Source organism: Phocoena sinus, chromosome 9 (genome assembly GCF_008692025.1).
Source record: "Phocoena sinus isolate mPhoSin1 chromosome 9, mPhoSin1.pri, whole genome shotgun sequence".
NCBI classification, from domain to species: Eukaryota; Metazoa; Chordata; class Mammalia; order Artiodactyla; family Phocoenidae; genus Phocoena; species Phocoena sinus.
Window position 1 is genome coordinate 1,043,050 of NC_045771.1, and position 24,253 is coordinate 1,067,302.

General features: G+C 55.5%; 1 protein-coding gene across 1 annotated transcript in view; it reads left to right on the forward strand.

Annotated features, from left to right (window-relative positions):
• The window catches only part of PTPRN2 (protein tyrosine phosphatase receptor type N2), a 693,051-nt gene that overhangs the window by 631,763 nt on the left and 37,035 nt on the right, over positions 1-24,253 (forward strand). The window contains exons 15-17 of the mRNA XM_032644042.1: positions 734-881; positions 14,623-14,696; positions 20,675-20,752. Of these exons, the coding sequence (XP_032499933.1) occupies positions 734-881; positions 14,623-14,696; positions 20,675-20,752 (300 nt within the window). The remainder of the gene's footprint in view (positions 1-733; positions 882-14,622; positions 14,697-20,674; positions 20,753-24,253) is intronic.

Below are 24,253 nucleotides of genomic sequence, written 5' to 3' on the forward strand. Positions count from 1 at the left end.
CATGACAACGGAGATGCTTTCTCAGACTGGAGTTACTGACAAACACGTTTCTGTTGGCCCTGTTTTTTAACCCAGCTCCAGCTCGCTTCCTCCGTGTAGCACGGTGGTAGCTTCTTCGTGTATCTGAGCACGTTCCTTCTTTGACGCAGAGAGCAGGGTCCTCCTGTGCGTGTCTCCAAGCACAGAGGCAGACCCGGCTCCCAAACCTCCCTTACTCCTGACCTCAGAGCCTGGATGCCCAGCCAGACATTCAGGGCCCCTGGGCTCTCTCTGTCCCCAGCCGCACCGGACACACCTGCACGCGTGCCTGCCCCTCCCCCGCACCGTGTTAAACCTCTTCCCACAGAGTGCGGCGCCATAAGCCTCCCTGACTGCGCCCATCCCGTGACCTCGCTCCTGGCTGGACACACATCCCACCTCTGGGCTGGCGCATCAGACCTGGTCTGCGGTGTGTGCGTCTGTTTTCACGGTCGCTGGGTGTTCTCACCGCCCCCCTTGGCACCGCGGCAAACGCAGCTTGACCACCTTTAAACCAACCACCAAAGCACGGGGCAGCCTTTGCCGCACCCCCTGCGTCTGGTTAGCCCTCGGCCCTGCACCAGGCCCCGAGCCAGCCCTACCCCCCTTCAGCAGGAGAACTGTGGGCTGCACCCCACGGGCCGCCCGGCGTCCCGTCACCGCCAGGGGCCCGCGCCCTCCCGGCTGGCGCTCCTGACTCTCGTTCTCCCTCCAGGCCTACATGGAGGACCACCTGAAGAACAAGAACCGCCTGGAGAAGGAGTGGGAGGCTCTGTGTGCCTACCAGGCCGAGCCCGACAGCTCGCTCGTGGCCCAGAGGGAGGAGAACGTGACCAAGAACCGCTGCCCCGCAGTGCTCACCTGTACGTACCGCCGGGGCTCTGGCCGGGAGGGCGGCCGGTGGCGGTGGGGATGGGCCGCCCCCGCCCCCCGGGATTTCCCGCTGCGCTCGCGCAGCTGCAGCGCCCTCCCCTCCTGCCCGTCTGCCCTCTCTGCCAGCAAACGTCCTCTCACTTCATTTTTTTTTTTATTTTATTGAAGTGTAGTTGATTTACAATGTCACGTTAGTTTCAGATGTACAGCAAAGTGATTTAGTTATACATGGATAGATAGATAAGTAGATGGGTGGCTAGATAGATGATACATAGATAATAGATGGATGAGAGATAGATGAGAGATAGGTGATAGATAGATGAGAGATGATAGATGGATGATAGATAGATGAGAGATAGATATTCTTTTTCAGATTCTTTTCCCTTATAGGTTATTGCAAAATACTGAGCAGAGCTCCCTGTGCTGTACAGCAGGTCCTTGTGGGCGATCTATTTTATATATGGCAGTGTGTACATGTCAATCCCATGCTCCTAATTTATCCCCCCACCTTCCCCTCTGGTAAGCATAAGTGTGTTTTCTGTATCTGTGGGTCTGTTTCTGTCTTGTAAATAAGTTCATTTGTGTCGTATATTAGATTCCACATGTAAGCGACGTCATGCGGCGTTTGTGTCATATTTTAGGTTCCACGTGTAAGTGACGTCATGTGGCGTTTCTTTCTCTGTTTGAGCTACTTCACTTAGTAGGATGTTGTCTGGGTCCATCCATTCGTCTCACGTAAACGGCAGGGAGACCACCACCCTCTGAGCCTGCCCCCGACACCAGCCTCGAAACACAGAGCCGTTTCTTCCTTTCGGCCTCGCGGCCGAGTCCTGGAGCCACGGGTGGGACACAGAGATTCCAGCGAGCACTTGCTGTTGCCCTGGGATTCGAGGCTCGTTTCTGAACCCTTGGGGCCTCATCCTCACCTGTACTTGGCCTCACACCGTCGTCCTTGAACACTCAGGGCCATGAGGAGTTGACAGGCAGTCACGTGGGCCGGGCAGGCTGTGGGCACAGCAGGAGCAGACACAGGTGCCCCAGCAGACTTCAGCCCGACAGTGTGTCACCAGGAGTCACTGCCAGGAGACGGGGACACAGGAAGGTACCAGCCCTGCAGTCTCACACTGCGTGAGGTGACAAGCGACCTACAGGCGCGGAGGCCCACGGAGGACTAAAGGAGGGGCGGGCCAAGTCTGCGTCTTCCCACCCACCTGCACCTCCTCTCCTCCTGTCACTTTACTAGAGACACCAGCCTCCTGTGTCCTAGCAGGTTCCAGGCCGTTCTGGGCTGTGGTTACTACACATCCCCCTGCAGGCGGAGGGGATCTGAGGAGTGTCTGTGACCAAAGTGTCTGACGTAAATGCCGACTGCACGAGTGACTGTCTTGGTAACGGAAGACGGGAGAGATGCATGCAAACCTCACACATGGCAGGAGGAACTTCGTGGGCTGACTTTTCGAGGGCTCAGCAGAGCCACACTGGGTCTCACAGGCAAGACCAGCCCCCTCGCAGGGAAGCACGCCTGGGGTCACAAGCCCCGTCCCAGCCTTGTGGAGCCAGTGGGGGACCAGCCTGGCACCACCCAAAGGCGCGGCCGGGCTGCCATCTCAACGCCCCCCGGCCTGGGAGACACAGCAGCAATGTTCTGTCTCGTAGTAAGTGGCAGCGACTCCATGCCTGCTCACGGGACAGCGAGAGCAAAGACACACACCTGGGCTGCTCCAGACCCCAGCCTGGGAATTACACACCTTTGTAAAATCTTAACACGCTGCTTCTGGGTGTAAGTTTTTTCTAACTGTTTAGTCAGTGTTCAGACTAGTTCTGTGATGTCTGAGGGCCCCCTTCCCTAAAGAGCTCTAAAAATAGGAGCTGTTGCGATTTACAAGTTTTATGTTTAGAAGAAAAGACAGTAACTGACACATATTTATTAAGCACCTACTTGTGGCAAGAGCTGCTGACAGACGCTGGGTCACCCAGTCAACCAAGCTTGGCCACTGTCCTCAGAGAGGATCCAGGTTAGGGGGTGCTACACCCTAAATAATGAGGTGTTGGGGGCAGACCGTCAGCCTGGATCCAGCGTGCTCCCAGGCCTGGAGGCTTCCTCGGGTGTCAGGCCCTGTAGGGTAAATACTCAAGTTCAAAGCATCCCTTCCACCAAGCCAACCACAACACAGCACATTCCCGTCCACGTTCCCTGCAGCCCGGCCGGCTGCTGGGCTCTGTGCCGAGTCAGCGATGGGTCCACAGGCCAGGACCTCAGGCACGTAGGGTGTCCTGTCTTCAGCCTTGGGGGTGGCGCTTCAGCCCCGGGGGGACCAGGGCCCTGGAGCCCTTGGACCAGAGCCTCGGGCCTGCCATACGTGGGCCGGAGCCAGGGCTCTGAAGAGGAAGCGCCTTCCTGGCTGGACTCTGGCGCTGGGCGTTATCTGAGAGAGGCTGCTGTTCTTGACCGGCATGGCCATCCCAGAGCCTGACCTAGGTTGTCGCCTGTCCGGGGTCCTGCAGGAAGTAGGGGCCAGTACCCTGCAGAGACAAGTGGGCAGATAGAGCCTCCCCAGATGCGCAGGTCCAGTCCCAGCAAGTGCGTCCCCACCTTTGTCCTCCACACTCCTGCCTCCTTAACTTTTAGAGGAAATCCTGTCATCAGATCTCCACCGGTATCTCTTCCCAGGCAGGACCCTCAGGCGATGGCCTCACTTAAACTCTTACTGGTCTCGCCAAACTCCACCAGGGAGGACCACTGCCTCTTCCTGCAACCTGCTCCGTATTGTCCGGCTGTTCACTCCTTATGGCGCAGAAACGGTCCGTGATGGAGCGTAGGGTGTTGACAGGGTGGCCTCCACGCGCCCTGCTCCCTGAAGCCAACGTCGACGCCCCAGCCGGGGACAGTGGGGTGCTCACGACAGCGTCGTGTGTCCGACGTGCTCCCCGCAGCACCCACCTGTGTCACTCAGCCTCACTCGGGGCTCGGGATGGAAACCCCGGGGCCATCTCTCTCTGCATTTGCTCCTTTTGCCGTATCCTCTCCCGTCACCTCCAGCGAGGCCCCTCATTTCTGGATCTGACGGTACCGGCCCACTCTGCTCCCCCCTGCCCCTGGCTGGACCCCACCTTCCTGCCTCTACTTCCCTCCATGAAGCAGCTCTGCTCCTGCCCCACTTCTCCTCATGTCCATCCTCCACCCGGGAGAGTGGAGTTACTGCCTGGCTCCCTGGTCAGCGGCCCCCCGGGCCACCCACCTGGACCCCGCCCGGTCCGGCAGTGTGCAGGCTCCCCTCCTCCCAGCCCCTCCACATCTTTGCTCGTCTGCTGCCCCCGAAACGTCTCTCCCCCAACCTCCGCCAACACGAGGGCCGTTCCAGCTGAGGCTGGAAGACGTCCCAGTTGGCGGTTTGGTGGGAAATCCAAGGGCGGCCGGGCTAGCGACTTTCCCATCCCTGACAGCCCGGAGCTTCTAGCTACAAGTGAATTGTCTTTCAAAGGACAAGGCAACTAGCATTCATGAGATGTTGGCTGGCCATGCGCTAGGTCTAATTCTATAGCTCAGAAGTTTGAAGAATTTAATTTTTAAATTCTTTTTTTTTTTTTTGCCTTTTTAAAAAGAATTATGCAATATTCCGCTCATCTGTTTTTTAAAATAAAAACAGGAATATGATGCTATTTTGGTGTGCCATCTTAAACAGAAAAATGTTTGTGATTCTGAGTTATAATAACAAGAGAGAGACACAGAGACACAGGAATACTTAGAGATGAAACCAGAGAGAATGTAAAGCCGAAGACACAGGCACGTGAAGATGGACAGAAGGGTCTGTGATGCCGTTTCTCGCAGTTCAGCTTTCTCGGGCGTTGCTGCTCTCCCAGCTCACAGCTCGGCCCCCCGCCTTGCCCAGAAGACGGGCCGGGTGAGGGTCAGAGCGACTCTGGCCCGGCTCTTCCCGGGAGCCACATCACCTGGTGGCACCAGGCTTCGGCCACGTGTGACAGAAAGGTCAGCGGCCAGGCTGAGCACATCGAGTGCGGCCCCCGAGCGCCCCAGGCCTGCCCCCCAACCCTCCTGCATCTCCCCCCCGTCGGACAGATGAGGGTGTTGGAGTTCGAGCCCGGGTGCCCTGTGCTGATGGGATACCACCCCCCTTGTGCTTTTGTGGACTCACCTGAGACTTTCTGAGTCGGGAACATGAACACAGATTTTGAACTTCCACAGAAGGAACGTCTAAAATACATCCAAGGCCCACGGTACTTGACAAAGCATCGCTTCCCTTGAAACACACAGAAAACAATCTATTTCCAAACAAACCTTTGGTTTACATATTTTTCCCAACTCCCAGCAGAATCCCTGCAGTGAGTATTCTGGTTCGGCCACATCTGAGTGACCTGCTTAGCCTCTAGCCATCAGTTGTGGGAAATTCTCCTAAATCCGACAAGCAAGCAGGATTTTCTTCCCCTCACATGAAACGGCTGCACGAGAAAGTTAAGTGTCCAGATGAGTTGCTGACTTGGCTGTCTTTTTGTCACTCCCTTTTCTCGGCCTCTGAACCAGCCGAGTAACTGCCTCTGGATTTGGGAAGGCTGTAGGTGTGCTGGTGGCGACAAGAAACTACCCAGCCAATTCTGTGACGGCTTTTCCTTTGCTACATCACAGCGGAAGCTGGGCTGCCGGAGACTGAAGAGCTTTGAAGGGACACGGGGAGGAGGCGCCCGGGCCTTCCCGTGGGGCTGTGCACGTGCGGAGCCTCTGGAGATGGGTCCCTGGGCTGTGGGAGCGCCCCGCCGGAGCCTCCCCAGGGCAGAGGGGCTGCTTGCGGGCTGGGGGCCGTGCCACTGTCTGCAGAATTCAGCACTCAGGCTCGGCTTCTGCCCTCTCTTCACTCCTTTCCTTGAAGCTGGGCCACTGGATGTGTAAGACATCCAACCTCCTGTCACCTGGTGTCTGTGCTTCTCCCCGTCCCGATGCTGCTCGCAGAGGCGGGAGCCGGGGCTGGGCCCCTCTTCTGAACCCGCTCTGGTTTCTGCGCCCAGAGGCCGATCACAGCCTTCAGAAGGGCCGCGACGGGCTGTGTGTCCTCCTTGACCTGCACGTTTCCGGTTTCCGTTCATCGTGCAATGGGCACGTCACAGGGCACAGCCCAGAGCCGTCCATCCTTATACGGAATTGAACTCTGCATTCACTGCTGATAAACGAATCCTTGTTCAAAGTCAAGGGCGGTTTGACCTGTGGTCACCACGGTCACCCTCAGCCTTTTGCCATCCGCACATTTTATAAACATGTTTTACCTGCCTTCGAGTCATGAACAGAGCCACATTCAACAGGATGAATACAGGGCGCTGCCTACCAAGGCCCCCCTCAGACGGACTCGGATCCAGGAAGGAACATTCCAGTGGCTGCTCCGTGAGCCCCTCTTTGCCTGCCGCCCTCCCATGCAAACCAGGAGATCCCCGCACAGTAGACCGTGCAAAAGGCCAGGTGTGCAGTGTCCCATTTACACCATCACCCAAGAGCCTGGAGCCAGAGGTGAGCCGGGGCGTCAGGGGGCGACGTGGCTTGCCCCCTGCCCTCCTGACCCCGGGGGATTCCTTGCCGGCCAGTCCAGAGGCACTTTGCAAAGAAGCAGTGTCGCCAGCTTGGCATAATTACCCCCATACACTTTTTATTGCAAAAGTTTTAAAATCCTCGGGTTGAAATGATAATTTGATGATCGCCGATATTCCCACCAGCTAGAGTCCACACAGCTGCCGCTCCGTATTTTGCCTTTTTTGTGTGATCAGTGTGTGTGCTTTACTTCTTTACTGGCTGAACTATTTCAAAGCGGGGTTTAGGCATCGTGATATCTAAATACGTTAGCCTGTGTCTCCTAAAAGTAAAGACCTTCTCCTACATAACCATGACCCCATTGTTGTGACTAAGAAAATCAGTAATCCCCTATTAGCCACTAATTCCACTCCATCTTCCAGTGCTCCCAAATATTCCAGTTATATCATCTACAGCGGTTAGTTAACTAGGACGCAATCAAGCTTCATAACTGCCTTTTGGACTTTGCGTCTCTCTAGCCTTTGTAACTTTAGAACAACCCCCTTGGTTTTCCGACATAACTTGACCCTAATAAGCTCCTCTCCTCCTGGCGGCCACCCTCCCTCAAAACCCTCACAAGCTCTCCAGTCAGGAGGCTGGCCTGGTCCTTGGGAAGCTGACTGCCTGGTTCCCAGGCCCGCTATTTCCCCCCTTCTGGTCACGCACCCGAGACCCAGAGGCCCAGGGACACAGTGAGGTCGAAACCAGCCGTGGCCAGACTGTGTATCCTGAGGGCACGCCGTGGACGTGGCCAGCACCCGCAGGACTCGCAGAACCTGTTCTGGTCACGGGACCGGAGACCAGAACCTGCCCGTGAACATCGTCCCCCAGCATCTGTCGACCCCCTAACTACCTCTTCTCTGTCCTTGCTGGTTTGAAAAGGTATTCTCTGATAGAGATGGCCACAGCGAAACTGTAATTGAATAGATTTTCTGTTTGTTATCTACCAAAATGATTTCATCTATACCAGACAGAGGCTTCATTCGGTTTAAACAAACACAGGTGCACAGACTCTCCTGTTATCCCCTGTGTATTTTGCACCATCCCACTCGGGACGTCAGCCTTTCTGATGATCCTGCTTTACGTGCGCGATTCCATCTTTCGTATGTGATCTTTTACACTGCGGACCACCCTGGTTTCTTTGAATGTCTGTTTCTCGTTTTCTTACTCAGGATATTTACCACTGTGTCATCAGAACTCTGACGTTTAGGGTTTCCATCTCTTTGGCTCAGCGCCCTTTTGGAGTCTCTGGAACAAAATTCCCTCATCTGGTTATGTGTTAAATGCCTAGCATTCTCTTTCTTGGCAACTCAGAACTTTAAGGTGGTTTGGCCACTGTTCCATCAACCGAGCGATTCTTTCCTTATTAGAGTTCAGTTTAGACGTGTAGCAGTACTAGTCTGGGTCCCTGTCAGGTGCTGTGACTGTCAGCGGAAGGTGACACCTGTGTCCACCCCCTGTCCACCCTTGGTCAGCACAGATGGAGACCGGGATTGCTTTCTGGTGACAGCATTGTGCTCAATAGAACACAGACTTTTGTCAGGTTGTTTCGACATGCGTGAGCTGCCCCCGACAGGGGCCCTCCGAGGCCACGCCCTTTGCCGTCTGTGTCCGGCCCTCCTCAGCTCAGCGCGGGTGGGGGGAGTGCAGGCCCTCGCTCAGAGAAGATGCGTAACTGAGGTCCGTTGATGGATGGTCTCTGGGTAGAACGGTGCAGGTGGCACGGTTTTGCTTGCTTGGTGTCTGTGCTCTTATTATGCAGAGTTCTTGTGTGTGTGCAACACGCGTGCTGCCAGCAAACATTTGCACACCGTGCTGCACGCCATCCTGCCCTCCAGGCACGAGGACGGTGCCCTGGTGTCACCGCCGTGCCCACCGTGGCCCAGGGCTGGGTCCCGGAGCCTCTTCCCACGCAGTCACCGGGGCTGCCGGGACCTCTCTGCAGAGCTACCCTCCCCCTCCTTCCCCTCCCCTCCCCCTCCTTCCCCTCCCCTCCCCCTCCTTCCCCTCCCCTCCCCCTTCAAGCCCTTCCCCTCCCCTCCCCCTTCCCCTTCCCCCTCCCCCTCCTTCCCCTCCCCCTCCATCCCCCTCCCCTCCTCCCTTCCCCCCTCCCCTCCTCCCTTCCCCCTTCCCCTCCTTCCCTCCCCTCCCCCTCCCCCTCCTTCCCCTCCCCCTTTCCCTCCTCCCCTCCCCCGCCCCCTCCGTCCCCTCCCCCTCCCCTCCTTCCCCTCCCCCGCCCCCTCCTTCCCCTCCCCCGCCCCCTCCTTCCCCTCCCCCTCCCCCTCCTTCCCCTCCCCCTCCCCTCCTTCCCCTCCCCCTCCCCCTCCTTCCCCTCCCGCTCCTTCCCCTCCCCCTCCCCCCTCCCCCTCCCCCTCCTTCCCCTCCCGCTCCTTCCCCTCCCGCTCCTTCCCCTCCCCCTCCCCCCTTCCCCTCCCCCTCCTTCCCCTCCCTCTCCCAGGTTCATGAGGGGCCACCTCACACCTATTGGCTAACTTTCTCATAGAAAGCTAACATTTTTTAGCTGGTAGGAACTTTCTGGTCGTCTCGGTCAGCCTCCTCATTGAAGACGTGGGGAACTGGAAGACCTTAGACATGTGAAAAGGGCAGACAGGATGTTGTGAGAAAGCCAGGCCCAGACAGAGCCTCGACTCCGGGGGCGGGAGCGTCCAGGCCACAGAGCTGTGTCCTCACCATCTGGAGGCCGGGGTCCAGGACAAGGGTGGATATGATAAGGCTGGCCCCTCAGGGCTTCGAGGGGGTGTCTGTCCCAGGCCCTCTCCTTGGCCTTCGTGTCTACATGTCATCCTTCCTCTGCCTGTGTCTGATTCCAAACTCCCCCTTTTATAAGGACGCCAGGCACAGGCTGAGGCCCACCCATATGACCGTGTTGTCACTCCATCCCCTCTGTACAGACCTGTCTCCAAATAAGGCCACATCCCGAGGTCCTGGGGGCTAGTGCACCCACACATCGTTTTTTGGGGGGGACACAATTCAGCCTTCGACACCAGGCGCCCCTGGACGGCTCAGTGGTTGGCAGGGCGGTGCCAGGCCACTACCTGAAACTTTTGGGCCTGTTCTGCTCGGCACAGGGGCCGAGCCCAGAGGGACCTTCTCCTTGCACATGCTGAGCAGCAAGGTTAGAACAGGGGGCTCCCGCTCTGCTCCAGCCCGTCACCCGCCTGTATGGCCACTCACCCGCCGAGCTGCGTGGCGATCCTAGTTGGGGATTGCTTTTTGAGAGATCCACAGAGATGCTGGCGAACGTAAGAAATGAGACACGAGATGAAGTCTTCAGACCACGTTTCAGGCCACGCGTGTGCCTCCGGGACCTGCTTCGGGCGTGTTTGGAGCCGGGAGGCCAGCCGTGAGCCTCTGGCTGTGGGCCGTCCCCTGCGGGGCAGCTTCCTGGGTAGGGACGGAACCAGCCTGCCTTCCTGCCACCGGTGTGCCGGCAGGCGTGCTGACCCTGGGCCCCAGACGCCCCGGTCTGCCCGGCACTGAGCCACGGAGGCGCAGAGCACGAGTGTCTGCTTTCCTCCTTAAACGTTTGATGGTCCTGTGGTTTGAGGTGTGGGTTTCTTCACGGGAGCAGAGCCCTCGCTCACGGGCTTCCTGAGGAAGGGGCGCTGGTGGAAGAAGTGTGAGCTGAACTCCAAGGAGGACTCACCGCCCCAGAGCAAAAGTGCTTCGCGCTCACACCCTCATCCTCCAGCTCCCGGGTCTGTGGAGGAACGTGTCGTACACTTAGCTTCTCAGAGTCCTGCAACAGACATGATACAGACATTTATGGCTTTGCCTCAGCTGTGACAAGGCCAAGTCGATGAAGACGTTTCCAGGTGTCACTGGCTGGGAACGTGAGTCTGGCGTTAACAGCTGGTGGAGAAGTTCAGGTGATGTTTGCGGTTTGCTCACCCGTCAGGGGACCCAGGAAATTCAGGAAGGAAGTGGTGCTGCTGGTGCCATTTGTGAGCACAGCCCAGCGTGTGGGGTCTCCATGAAAGACTCAGCTCTCCAGGCAGAGTGCTGGCCCGTCACAGACGCACCGCATGCTTGCACCAGCCATGCCCTCCAAGTAGAGGAAATGCCGTCAGCCAGTGTAATGGTTTCATCTCAATCTTAACAGAAAATTGAGACAGCTGCCGGGCCCCAGGGGAATACCGACAGACCTCGCGGATGAAGAAATCCCCATGGCAAGTGCCAGTGTCAACTCACGGCTTCTACAGATGCCTAACTCATGTTACCGCCAGCAGTATCAATGACTCCGTCTATGAGGGGAATGAAGACTGTTGACTCATACACGTATCGGTACACTCAACGTGAGGGACACGATCAGGGAGGCTAAGGAAACGCTATCCTTAAAGATCCGTGTTAGGAGATGATGTCACAGGCGGGGGAGGCCTCCACACACTCTCCTTGGGTGGGTTCTGGTCGAACGTGGGCACAGGCTACGCACGGCACGGGCTAGAAAGAAGCCTGAATGGTTAAGCCACGGTGTCCTCCAACGTCTCCCTCTCTCCAGGCTCCTTTGCCCTAGTCATAATCAAGAAGCAATTCTAGACCTTCCTCCTTCTGTTGGCATTTATGAAAACCATCCTTATTTACTGACAACTCGTCCTATACCACACAATGAGTTTTGCCGGTTCAGCTGACTTTTTGTCAGTTAGGTGTGTGTCCCTCTGTCATCTTTTGAACTTGTTCCTAAATCCCTTGCTCTCTGCCAGGCCTTACGTGAGCACTTTATAGAAGCCATTTATCACAACAAGCCTGTGAGTTAGATATCCTTATCCTACATTTTAGATGACAGATCTGACACTTTAAGATATTAAATCATTTACCCAAATATCACCAGGCTAGCAGGTGGCCAGGCTGGGTCAAGCCTGGACCCTTAGCTCTGTGGTCTTTGCCAAGTCAATTACTTGATGTTTTAGAGCCTCAGTTTCTTCAACCTAAATGGGAAAATGGACTCTATTCTGTCTATGGTACAGTGTTCCAGGAAGAAGGAGGATAATACACGTGAAACATTAGGACAGGTAGAACGCTACAGACATTCAAAGCACCGTTCTTAAACACGGGAACGGTACACAATAAATTGTGTACACAGAAAAGGAACAGGCACAGAGGGTTAATTCAGCAAGTTTCTTCTTAATAGGTGTTTTTCTCCTTCCCTCCTTGATAAAGTTTACTACTGTGGATCTCATGAGAGGAAAATAACTGGGTGGTAGAGCCAGGTACAGCGGGAGACGCTACCTGAATTTCCTTGTTTCCTGGCGTCTGAGTGGTCTCACGAGATCTTGGAGGACACGCCCAGCTCTTCATTAAAATGTAAGCGCTGTAGTTGTAAAAATTCTTGCTCTGTGGTTATAACGGAGAAGACAAAGGAACGGTATTCGCGGATCCACAGAGGAGGGGTGGGGGTTATTTGCTCAGGAGCCCCGCCCTGGCTTCACCTCCACCCCGCTGTTGACCTTGAGTGAACCGGTAATCCCGCCAGGCAGCCTTGTCTGCCCCCGTGCATCACAAAGAATACAGCAGCCACCCTCAGAACAGGAACGTGAACCGCAGAATGGTTGAGACTTGCCCGGCCGAGTGAAATGTCCACTGGACCGTCCCTGCTACATCAGCCGACCCTCCGCCGGGCTCTGGCCCTTCTGGGATGGCCCCCGGTGTTTCAGAGGGAGGTTCAAGATGGTCCCACAGTAAAAAAAAAAAAAAGTTCACTGTTAATTTTTTTTTTTTTTTTTTTTCAGTACGCAGGCCTCTCACTGTTGTGGCCTCTCCCGTTGCGGAGCACAGGCTCCGGACACACAGGCTCAGCGGCCACGGCTCACGGGCCCAGCCGCTCCGCGGCATGTGGGATCTTCCCGGACCGGGGCACGAACCCGTGTCCCCTGCATCGGCAGGCGGACTCTCAACCACTGCGGCACCGGGGAAGCCCCACTGTTAATTTTTAAATCAACACATTGCCGCAATATGAAATATGTGATGGGAAGGTAGAACTCTGAGCTTTGGAAGCCCTTGTCCCAGGCTCAGTGGCATCTTGGAAAGAGTGCCCTGCGGGGATGAAGGTGGCTGGACCGGTGCCCGCAGGGACGCAGGACGCTGGGAGCTGTCCTCACAGCAAGCTTAGGCTCCGTCTCTGCTCAAAACAGGTTTTCCCATTAACCATCGGGGTTCAAGCTCACCGAGACTCCCAAACTGAGGACACGTTTTCTTGATTTTCCGACTAGAAAATCCAGCTGGCCCTTGTTTACTGAGCCTGGTTGCTTGCAGGGCCCTGTGGAGATGAGAGGGACCCGGCAGCCCCCCAGTCCTGGGCCTGTTCAGTGCGACCAGGGGGCCACCCCGCCCTGGGTGTGATCGGCACCCTCTGAAGCTCCGGGCCCTTCTCCCTGGTTCCCTCCGTCGCGATGGCCAGCAGCCCTGCCCTGGGTAACGGGTTCTCAGACACTGGGAGCAGCCTAATTGCTGCTACTAGTAACGCCTGAAGTGGGCTTGTGGAGAATATTTGCAGTGAGGGGGGCTCCTGGGAGACCCTCGGGAACCCTTTGGAATCAGCTAGAAGCCCTGCTCTGTGTATCCAGGCTTCAGTGTGCGGGCAGAAGGCATGGTCCCCATTCAGAGAAGGGCCCGGCTTCCGAGTGGCTCGCACCGTCTCTGGCTTTGACGTGTCTGGACGCCCCCCCCCCCCACACACACACACACTGAGAAACTGGGCCTCTTGAACTCCATTTTGGGGTGAGTGTTTGTAGCGCTTTGGAATGTCAGAGTTGACCGACTTTTCTCGTGGGTTTTATTTCAACTTCCTGCCACAGCCAATTTTCAGTCTCTCAAGAACAGATCTGTGCAGGACCCCAAAGCCATTGAGTCCAGGGGACTTTTGAATCGTTGGTCACACCTTAGCGGGGGGCTTTGGCAGCTGCCATTGTAAACACCTTCAGAACATTCCACAGCGTCTGGCCTGTGTCACCTGTGCTCAGGTAAACATGTCAGGCGTGAACCCCTTCCCCGTCTCTAGATGTTTCTTACCTGTCTTGTCTCTACTGGGAAAAAGCCAACGTTAATACCTCAATAAGACGGATAGGATGGCGTCCAGTCTCCAGTGGACGATACCTTCCAAGTTCAATCAGTTTAGGCCTCGCCAAGTTTCCCAAGCCCCAGAACTGTTTAAAACAAAAAATAAGTAAATAAGTAAAATCTCCCAGAGAAAGGAAAGAGACACAAACCACAGCAAAGCCCCCGTGCGTGCTCTCCTGACCCCACTGCCGAGCTGCTCCCAGGGCTGGGAGCAGGAAGTGGGGAGACGCGGCTGAAACGCCGGGAATCTGGACTTGGGGTAACACGCTCACCGCCGTGGAAACCCTGAGCTCCAGGGCTGCAGCCAGGCTTTCTCAACAGAAGCAGGTGGTGTGGGGGCTGCCGGAAGGCTCTCACTGCCGTACCAGATGATGGAGCTCGGCGCTTCCCATTTTCAAGTTTGCACCTTGCGGAGGAAGGGGAGGAAGGCGGGAGAAACGGGGACTCTCGGGGGTGCCCTGCTGGCCGTGAAAGCTCCTGAAAACGGGCAGAGAGCTGTCACTGACCGCAGGAGGGTGGTTACTCCAGAGCCAAAGTCAGGGGTGATTCACGTAGCACACACATTAAGCTGTGACCGATCACATGTCCCTAATCCCCTCTGAGCGTCTGGTTTCAACACCCGTCAAATGGTTTTGCCCGTTTTCGGCGCGTTTCTGTGTCGGCGAGTCCCCAGTGAACACTGCTCCCCGCACCCTCTTCTCTCCTTGTAAAGCTACATTCTTGTAATCTCGAGTATTTTACCTTCTCTAGACGACAGAATTGTATATATTGAATGATGGTCTAATAGCTTCATATCCACGTTGATGTTTATTTTCTCTGTGTTACCAAATACGTGTTACTTAAAGGCAAACACTACATGAGCTACTGCCCAGGAGCACCCAGCCTTGGCGTTGGAACTTGACACAAGAAAAACACGAGGTTCCCTGCACACCCTGGCGCTCCACTTCGGGGGCTGAAGGACCCTCGGTTGGGGAGGGAGGGAGGGAGGAGGTGCGGTGACGGCCTTCAGCGGGACCTGGGGGCAGGGGGGCAGCGGTGGCCCTGGATGACGCCCTGCACGGGTTAACGCTCTGCTTTGGGGCTTGCAGACGACCACTCCCGGATCCGGCTGAAATCAGAGAACAGCCACGGCAGCTCTGACTACATCAACGCCAGCCCCATCGTGAGTACCGCCCGCCACGCACCAAGGCTCCCGGGGGGGCGGGGCGGGAGCGGGCCGGCCGGGCACTGGTTCCATAGCAGATAGCCGGTCTGTCTCCACCGGGTAACCAGCCTCCCCCAGGGACCAGGGCTGGCGCTCTGCCCCCCTGCCCACTGCTGATGGCTTGGTCCCCAGGCGGGGCTGAGTCCTAGGCAAAGGGAACGTGGTGTCGGGGTGCTGAGCCCGGTCACCCCAGGGGCCCAGCAACAGCGCCCTGACGAGTTACTGCTGGAACCCGTGGCTTTGGGGAAATTCGTAGCTGGTTGTGTAAAGGGCTCCTAGGCCTCCTTGTTCCCTGTTCGGGGGAAACAGGAAAACCCAGACCCAAACCTGGCACGTGTTGAAGTGATGGATGATGTGGAAGCAGGTCGGAAACTGCGGGCTGGTCTCCTCCGGTCTTTGCAGCGGGCGGGGTCTTCCCTTCGAGGGAGGGGGTGCGGCAGCGCCTGTCTGGGCAGCGGGTGTGATGGAGGACGGGGGCAGGTGAGACCTTCTGGCCGGCAGGTGTTCCCAGCCTCCGGAGAGCCCCTCACGGCCACAGCCTGCCGCACCCTCGCGGCTTCCCGCCCTGCACCCGGGGAGAGGCCGCAGGGGAAAGTCGGGGGCCGCCCAAGGGGAAGGAAGAGAGGCTGGTAGGGGGGTGAGTGTAGGTCAGCAGCTGGTGAGAGGAACCTGCCAGGGGTTCTCAGGGCACGTGGTGGGCGCACCTGGGCCCGCAGCAGAGAGGCAGGAGCAGGTGGGGCTGTGTCCCCCTTAAACCGTGGTTCTTGACGCTGGTCTCCGGGGAGCGTCAGGACAGCTCAGTAAGTTCTCACATTGGCTTCAGTCAAACACGGGCGTGTAGGACGCAGCACGTCCTGGGGGCTCCGGCCCTCTGAGGTTATGGGGGAGGGGGGAGGTGGTTATGGGGTCATCTCTGGATTCGTGAGAGCGCCCTGGGTGAACGACAGCCCCTGCCGTCCTCAGTGGTGACCTTGGGTGAGACAGTTCGTGGTCTGATCGCAAGCAGGACCGCTGATAGACCGCTGTCGTCGTGGTGGTTCCATTTATTTCAGTGCATCTGCTGTATAAACCTTATTACTATGACTCCAGCGTGCCGTGGGTCAGCCCCATTTCCTGACACCTCACAACCACACAGCGAGGGCACAGTGTAACACGCTTGCGGTGCGAAAGGGATTCGGAGGGAAGCATCTTGTCTGCACCCGTCTGAGCTCAGGCCTTTGTTTCTGGGGTTATTTTTAAGGACTCACTCCTTTCCCTCCAGCAGAGTAGACCTCAAACGTTGGCTCCGTCTGTGTTCAGAGTTCTAACTGGAGCCGTTCAGTCAGTCTTTCTAAATAAACACACTTGTTGAGTTTGGTATTTTTCCATCAATTCTAAAGTCAAAAAACCAAGCCAAAGCCCCATTGATTTACGCATCTTTCATCCGCTGAGGGTGGGCTTTGTAGCTTCCCGGACCTGGTCCCTACACAGGGGTCACGATGATGGTCTGTAGAAGGGAAAGAGCTGCCTTCTCCCCGCTGGGCTCCTTCCCTGGGATGAACCACGTGACAGGGCCAGAATGAGCAATACAATTCTTTTCGCGTCTCAGAGACGGGGGTTCAGTGTTGGGGGGTGCCCGACTCTCCCCCATTTTATGGGTTCCGGCTTCCAGACATTGGAGCTATTTCAGGCTAAAGTTAGGACTCAGTGAGGACAAGGGTGCTGGTGAGAAACTGCATCTCTCCCAGAAGCCGCCCACCAGCAGCCCCTACTCCTGTGCCTTCCCCGTCTCTCTCTTGTTGATGGAAATTCAGAACAGCCTCTCAGGCTTAACGGGGCAGGGACCTGGGTCAGAAGGTGAGGCCAGGAGAGGCAAGTGATTTTTCGGTGTCTTTTATTTCATGCCACAGTTCTTTTTTGTGCAAATTTGGGTTGGAAGCGTGAACTAGAAGAAATCCTCGGTACCTCTTCCTGAAATGACTGAAGGTCTGATGTTAATGAGTTTCCTAGCAGAATTGAGTGAGGAGCTTACAATGAGAGCCCAAGAAGCCCGTGACCATGCAGAATAAAACTACAATAACTATGTCTGTCATATTTGTACTTACTCGTCATTAAATTTCAGGAAAGCCATCCAGTAGTAAATAATGTGCAACCTCTGCTCTGGAATGAGAGGTCGTGAAAGTAAACGGGAATTCTGCTTCCCCGCATGGGGTGTCTGCGGGAGAACTCCATCAGCCGCACTGGAGCTTGGTCACTGTCGGGCATGGACTAAGGGGTGGCGGGCGTTAACACAGCAGCACACGAGTCCCCTGACCAGGGACAAGTCTGAACGTCCCAACAACACTTGAAAGTGAACTTACTCTTCATTTCTCTGTTTATTAAGGGGAGAAATGGTTTCATTTTTAAACTCAGAATGCGTTTAACAAATTTAAGTAGATACAAACTGACTCTTCAGAAAAGGATGACTGCTCAGATGCCCTGAACATCCTAAGGAATTGGCCGAATATGGGGGCCGATTCCTTGGTTTTCGGATTTACAAGCAAACATCTGTATGTGTATAATTCTGGTTTATAGCCAATACTTTTCTTAAGTAAATCTCAACTCATAAGAATATGAAAAAAAAGCCAGACTCTCTCCCACTGATTTTACTAATGCTACAATTTCCCAGCAAACTCTCACATTGACTTGGTGTCTGGGAAAGTGACTTGAAAACTCAGGCTTGATGTTCTCTTGTTTTTAAGAAAACATCTGTGAATTTTGCTTTACATGTTAGGAAAAGCAGGTGTAAGGTGGGCAGATAGGAATACTGGAAGATAACCTGCGTGTTCACCTTGAGTGAGATTGCAGGGTAGGAGACGTGATCCCCGTGACCCCCCTACCAGAGGCTGGCCCAGACCTTCCCTGAGACTTTGGGCCACCAGGTGGTCTGGGGGCAGTACCGGCCCTGCCCTCACCTGCGCACCAGCCGGCAGCGCCCCCTGCCTGTCACCCTTCAAGGCTTCAGAACACAGGCGCCCTGGTCTTAATATGCTGAAGGCTTAGTTTTTAGGATGAGTTTTGTTTGGAACACTGGGGAAATATCGCTACATTTTTTTAATGCAGATTAGAACTAGTTACTCATGGTCATTTATAACTGTCATTCCACAGCTTGAACCAAATCGCTAGGTTTTTTTTAGCCGTGCATTTAGAAATTCCTAGGGATATACCTTGCGGGCACCCTAGTTCATGTGGTATCTTCATGTAAGACTCAGTCAGCTACGTGACCAGTAGACTGATCACAAACTTCGGGGGTCTACTTTATCTGAAAAAAATCCCAGAGCTAAAGGGCCCGTAGAGACCAAGTCCTGCCTCCCCGCCCCCACCCCACCCATTTTACAGACACTAAGACTGAGGCCAGAGACCCTGACTTCGTTCACAGTGCTGGACCTTGTGTTTAATCACAACAGTCCTACAGATAAAAAGTACACTACAGAGAAATGGGAAACAACAAGGAAGAACGGGGGAAGATTCAGCTCAGATGTCAGCAGAAGCCAATGCTCATCCCCACCAGGAGCTTGGAGGTGGAGGCATCGTCACCCACCACGCTGGGCTGGCAGCCAGAGCTCCCGATGGAGAAGTCGTGTCCGTAGAAACTGACGCGATTTCCTCTAGTTACGCTTATCCCGCCTTGGAGATCCCAAGTGTAGTAAGACTTCAGTGCATTTAGTTAAATTTTTGCTTTACTTTCATTCATTCAAAGTTGCACAGAACTGGGCTGAGGCTCCCGTGGCTTTATCTTTGCTACACGCACAGAATACTTCTGCCCAGAATTATTTTCTGTCCAACGGGATGTGCACGGGATGAGGCGATGGTGGTGTGGTCATCTCAGTCACTGTTCAACTGGTGGCACGTCACCGCTCTGTGATCGCCTACTGCCTTCCAAGAGGCAGCCACATGACGCAGCCAAGGGGGAGGGGAGTGATGGGCCACTGAGCGCCCCCCTCCCCCTTACCCCAGCCCCATGTCCTCCGGTCCCGGTCTCGGATTGAGCAGTGGATGGGGAAGATGGGAACACCATGACATCAGGACCTCCCACAACAGGGGGCCTTATCTACCCTCCCGAAACCCTGTTCCGATTTTTACTTTCAATCACACATTTCTCATTGTGAAAGCCACTAAATGTGCTAGGTTGAACGCACTAACGATTTTGAAATGTGTTGCGCTCTGAATTGCTTTGGGCAAAAAGGCACACTTGAAAAGGAGGTGGGGTTTTACTTTTCATGCAGGGAAGAGATAGGGGTCTCCGTAAGTAGCTGTCACCCCCAACAAATGCGTGTTTTACCTGTATTGTGTGCGTCGTGCATTTCCGGTTTCAAGTACGAATCTCACTAAATCAGATGCACGCTAAGCTTTTCTCCTGCCGCTCCACCCCCCAGCTAGCGTCAGATGTTGTTCTGTTACAGTAACTTACACCTGTTCTTTTGTGCCCTTTCCCCCTTTCATGGTGCACATAATTATAAGGTGCGCTGGGGGCATCCTTTGACGCTGACAACCCTCGGCCCCGGAAGTGTTGACGGGCAGGCGCTGCGGGAGGATTCACTGGATTCGTGTTAAGGCGGACGCGCCTCACGCAGGCTCTTCTCACACCCAGACTCGGAGGGGCTTTCAGGGGACCCGGGGCTTACAGCTGACGTCCTCGCATGTCGCTGTCGAATCGTGTGGTCGCACCCTCTGTGTCTTTCCCTGCATTGGGAGATGTCTTCTTAACGAGTACCTTCAAGTGCGGAGCATCTTAAATCTTTAATCAAACGCTGGTGTCCGAAGCGTAGAAACTGGTGCTGGATGGGAAAGAACGAAGGATGCTGCACAGCCTGATGAGCCAGCAACCGCCTGCCGCCAAGGGGAGACCCGCCCACTCCCTTCTGGGGGAGGCCTCTGCGGGCCTCAAGGCGGGGACAGCAAGGGCGCCTTGGCTCTAACGCCTCGCCCGGTCCTTTCCTGTCTTCTTAGGACGCCAGCGTGAGGGGGAAGAGCTCCGTCCGTCCGGTTTAATCCTGTCTGCTTCTCCAGGCTTCGTTCTCATGTTCTTTTTTTTCTGCTTAGTCAGTCTTTGAATTAGATGTTATAATGAAGGTCTTTTAAGCCAAACTTCCTCTCTCAAAGCCAGCAGGCTGCATTCGGACAGACCACCTAGCCAGGTAACCCACCACGGCATTCTCCTCTGCTTGTTTTCGGTCCCTGTCTGGCGAGGTGGAGAGAGAATAGGGAGTCAGCTGCTGGAAGGCTAGGCAGCGTGTGCCGCGCTGGCTCTCAGACCCCAGGAGGACTCTGGGCCCGAGCCCCTTTCGGGGTAAAGAGAAACAAGCCCCCACGGGAGGGGAGTGACTCGTCCTGGCAGGCATTGTTGCTGGATCCCTCCAGGCCCCCGGCAGCGCCCCCGCCCTCTGCCTAGCACAGTGCCCTCGGCGCTAACCTCGGCCGCGTTACCTCGAACCCTGCGCATGGCCAGTGGTGGCCGTGAAGCCTGCGCACACCGACCGAACTCCTCTGCAGTCACACGCGTCCGTGCACGGGTCACCATGTTAGTGGCCTGGGTACTGCCCCGGGTGCGCTCGCTTCGTCCCCACCACCCTGCCTAGCGCGGCCTGTGCGTGGGTTAACGCTCTGGTATCTGGTCTCTGGGTCACTGACCTCTTTTCCTACCGACACTGCTCAGTTACCTCCATCCCGGGGTAAGGAAAACATTCAGCCCCAATCGCCAGGCTCCAGGTGCCGGGGAGCCCCAGGCCCCGCCTAAAGCGCAGGTGGGTTAGGGTCAGGAGGGGCCGTGGGGAGGAGCGGCGGCGTCTCCCGCTCCGCACACGTGTGGGTCGAGGGCTGGGACTGTCAGCACAGGACACGCCGCGCCCCTCCCCTCAGCCGGCCCTTCACTCCCTGGCTCTTCAGCTCATCTTTCTTCTGCGGTCTTGTCTCCGCAGATGGACCACGATCCCAGGAAGCCCGCGTACATCGCCACCCAAGGACCGCTGCCCGCGACCGTGGCCGACTTCTGGCAGGTGAATCTTTTTAAATGAAATTTTGTTCTGATTGATCATGAATAACGCCTTGGATTCAATTAAGCCAATTGAGATTTGTTTACAGGTGTTCATCAGATGTTCCTTGATTTCAGAATTTATATGAGCCCTTTCATATTTTTTATTATCAATCTTTTTTTCCAAAATTTGAGTGTCAAAACTTCCCTTTGAGAGATTTAATACTTTAAAGACTCTTACCTTTTTAGCCACTTTACTTTAGCTGCTTTATTTTATGAACTATAAAGAAATGAAATAATAAGTGTTTAAATTATTGTATTTTATTCAAATGCATCTCTTGTCTATAGTTTTAATTTTATGGCGGTAAAAGATGGTGCTCAGATTATAGTCTCTGTCTTTGTGGATACTCTGTAATGATGCATCTTACAGGTCAGGTTGGTCTCTTTCTTTTCACTCAGCAAAATCCTAAACACTCAGACCAGGCTCAGACATTGAGAACTCGTGTCCACATTGGCCAATAAAAGGGAAACCAGGAGGCCAGTGGGCTTCCCTCTCCCAGTCCCCTCTCTTTTCCCCCATTGTCCACAGCATGGCAGAGCTCCGTAGGAACAGCTCTTGGAAGGTGGCACCGTGGGGTGTGCGCATGAGGTCACGTCATTGCTCGGTGGCTATGACAACCCCCTCCTGTGTGTCGGGCACATCGGGTGTCCCCAGAACCGGTACAGAGGGCCCCCTGAGGACAAGTTGAGGAAGATGTGCCTTCTGGGTCCCGGGGCACAGGTGATGATGGGGCCGGAGCAGCTTGTGGTCCACAGAGCTGGGCTGTCTTGGTCCCGTGGCCATGCCGTCTCTAACCCGGTCGTTCATCCCGACAGAGGGACTAGCTGAAGTTAGCAAATTCCGTGTTCCCTGTTCCCTGTGGTCTGACAGTCACTTTCCCAACTTTCCAGTCAACCCTCTCCTGACTCTCCACCCCAAGGAGGGACAGTGTTCCTCTCCACCCTTGAGAACGGTCTCTGCAGGCTTTTCCGGAGAGTCAGGAAGGGATCCAGGATTTGCTGAGTGTCCCAGGGCTCATTGCCTTGTAAGCGTATCGATGCACAGGTGTCAACATCCCCAGTTCCCAGGCAAGACAAGCGAGCATCTGGGAGATTGCATAACTCACCCAGCGAGTAGGAAACCAAGACTGGACACGTCTCCGTGGCCCCGCTCTTCCATGGTGGCTTCACGCTATTAGAAAAAAAAGACCGAGCTGAACCCTGTGGTCATGGCCTAGAGCCATCAGGCTGTGGCCTGAGGACAAGCTGGTCCCTCCACCCTTGAGGGCTGAGCCTCCTCCCCGTTACACCTAACCTGCCGAGGGGTCACGCAGCCCAGGCGGAGCTGCTCCAGGAGGGGAGCTTGGGGCCCGGGCCCGAGGGTCTTCCTCACGCCATGCGGAGCTGTGTTCCCGAGCCGTGAGCCCACTGGTCCTGGTTCTGCCCGCAGAGCGTCGCTGGAATTCCGTGGAGGCCCAGGGTCTGCTCAGCCACCTTCCCGGCCAACCCCAGGCTCCCCGTGCTCAGACAAGCAGAATAAAGAAAATCCCGAGTCGTGTGGCAGAATAAGGGACCCACAGAATCCCACTATCACCGCAGCTTCGACTGTGCTTTGACCCACCATCCCAAGGTGCACAGTTACAAGGGACGTGTAGTGCCCCCAAAGAGGGGAAGTTTCATTTTTATCGGTTTCAGGTCCCGGTTGTAACTTCATGCGTGAAAGCTTCTCTTGCCAACAGGATCACACGTGTCTGAGGGCATAGAGATGCTCTCAGCATACTCATTGCTCACATCCGTGGACCACTTACCGCGTACCAGGCCCTGTGTCGAGGGTTTTACACGTTCTGTCCTATAATCTTGGCAGTCCGTGAGACTAGAGGCTCGTACTCTGCCCCAGCGCCCGTGGCTAGTACACAGGAACACTGGTATGTTTTTCTTTCTGCTTATTCCGAGTAGTTGCCATTGTTGGGGACAATTCATTTTGTCAGTATTTATAATCAGTGTTTGTCAGTATTTATACTAATAGGATTCTAGAGCATTTATGGAGGTCTGATATCAAGGAGCATACGTTCTCGAAATGGAAAGAAAATATCCCTGAATGACACAGCTGGAGAAAAGCGTTAAGGTGAGATGAAGTGCAAGATGCTTTGAGACGGGGTCAGCATTTATCAAACTGTCCAGGAAGCAATGGCATCCCTCAAGGTGGGAGCAGATACTCTGTGGCCAACAGGCTGGCCCTCCCGGGATGTCTGGGGCTCGTCAGCCCGTCACAGCCTGGGAGCCGTCCTGCAGCAGAAAGACCTGCCTCACTTTGTCTCCTCCACAGCCCTTGGGAGGGACGCCATGGTCTCCACACCGGCCTCGGGGCGTCCGGATGCAGGCAGAACGCAGTGAAGACGTGTTGGCCTTGGAACGGAGGCACTTCATCGCTTGTGATTTGCTTCCCAGCACAGTCACGTTGGTCGGGTTGGCCCTCTGAATCATATTCTAGAAGTGGGCATCTCACAAGCATGGCTCTTTATTAATAACTCACCCAGGTCACAGGCTCGACATCCTCAAACATTCCAAGTCCAGCTGCCCCCTCCACCTCGGGCCCAGCAGAAAGCGCGAGGGGGAAACAGCACCGGCCTTGAAAACTCCTTGTAGAACTTCTCAAAAGCCACAGGGAGGTGCGAGCTCTTTTGAGAACAGAACCTGATTTGAAACGTAAGAAGTTTCCTGTGTCCAAGACAATAGGCTGAACGGAGACCTCTGAGTAAGGGTTCACGTCTCATTGCGTTGTCTGGATTCACGGCCTTTGATAAGTTTTGACCCAGGAGCTCAGCACCTGTTACAGAAAATATCGAAGCGTCTTCCTCTTATTGGAGCTCGTGGGTGCTGCTCCGAAGCCCCTCCCAGGGCCGAGCTCACGGGGGCTTATTCTGTGTCTGTGATGAGCAAACCCCCATAGGAAAGGCCCCTGTGAGGTGGGTTCACGTGAACGGCTGTGTGCCCTTTCCCACGGCACAAAGGAGCCCAGGCTGGGAGCTGAAGACAGCAGCTTGTTCCTTCTCCTGTTTCCAAATACGGCCACGTTCACAGGTTCGTGGACGTGACTTTGGGGGACATTATTCCACCCAATACGATGGCAAAGAAGAAAACAGACACTAAGCCCCGAACGTGGCAGCATCGCAACAGGACGGGTGGCCGCAGCAGGAGGCCGCAGGGCGGGCAGGTGGGCGGAGGAGGGCCAGGGATACGCAGCGACGCCGAGGTCATCGGCAGCCTCGGGACCGAGGGGCAACATGCAGAGGAGGGATCGGGGAGACTCCGTCTGCACGCAGACACGGCACTTCTGGAGCATTCCATCGTAGGTGTGACTCAGCGGCAGCCCTTCCGCCCTGACTGCGGTCACCATGAGGCGGGGGCTCCTGCTCCAGCCGGGACCCTCACGCCTGACTCCCCACCCCAAGGGCTCTGCCGGGACACACAGCACTGTTCACCGTCC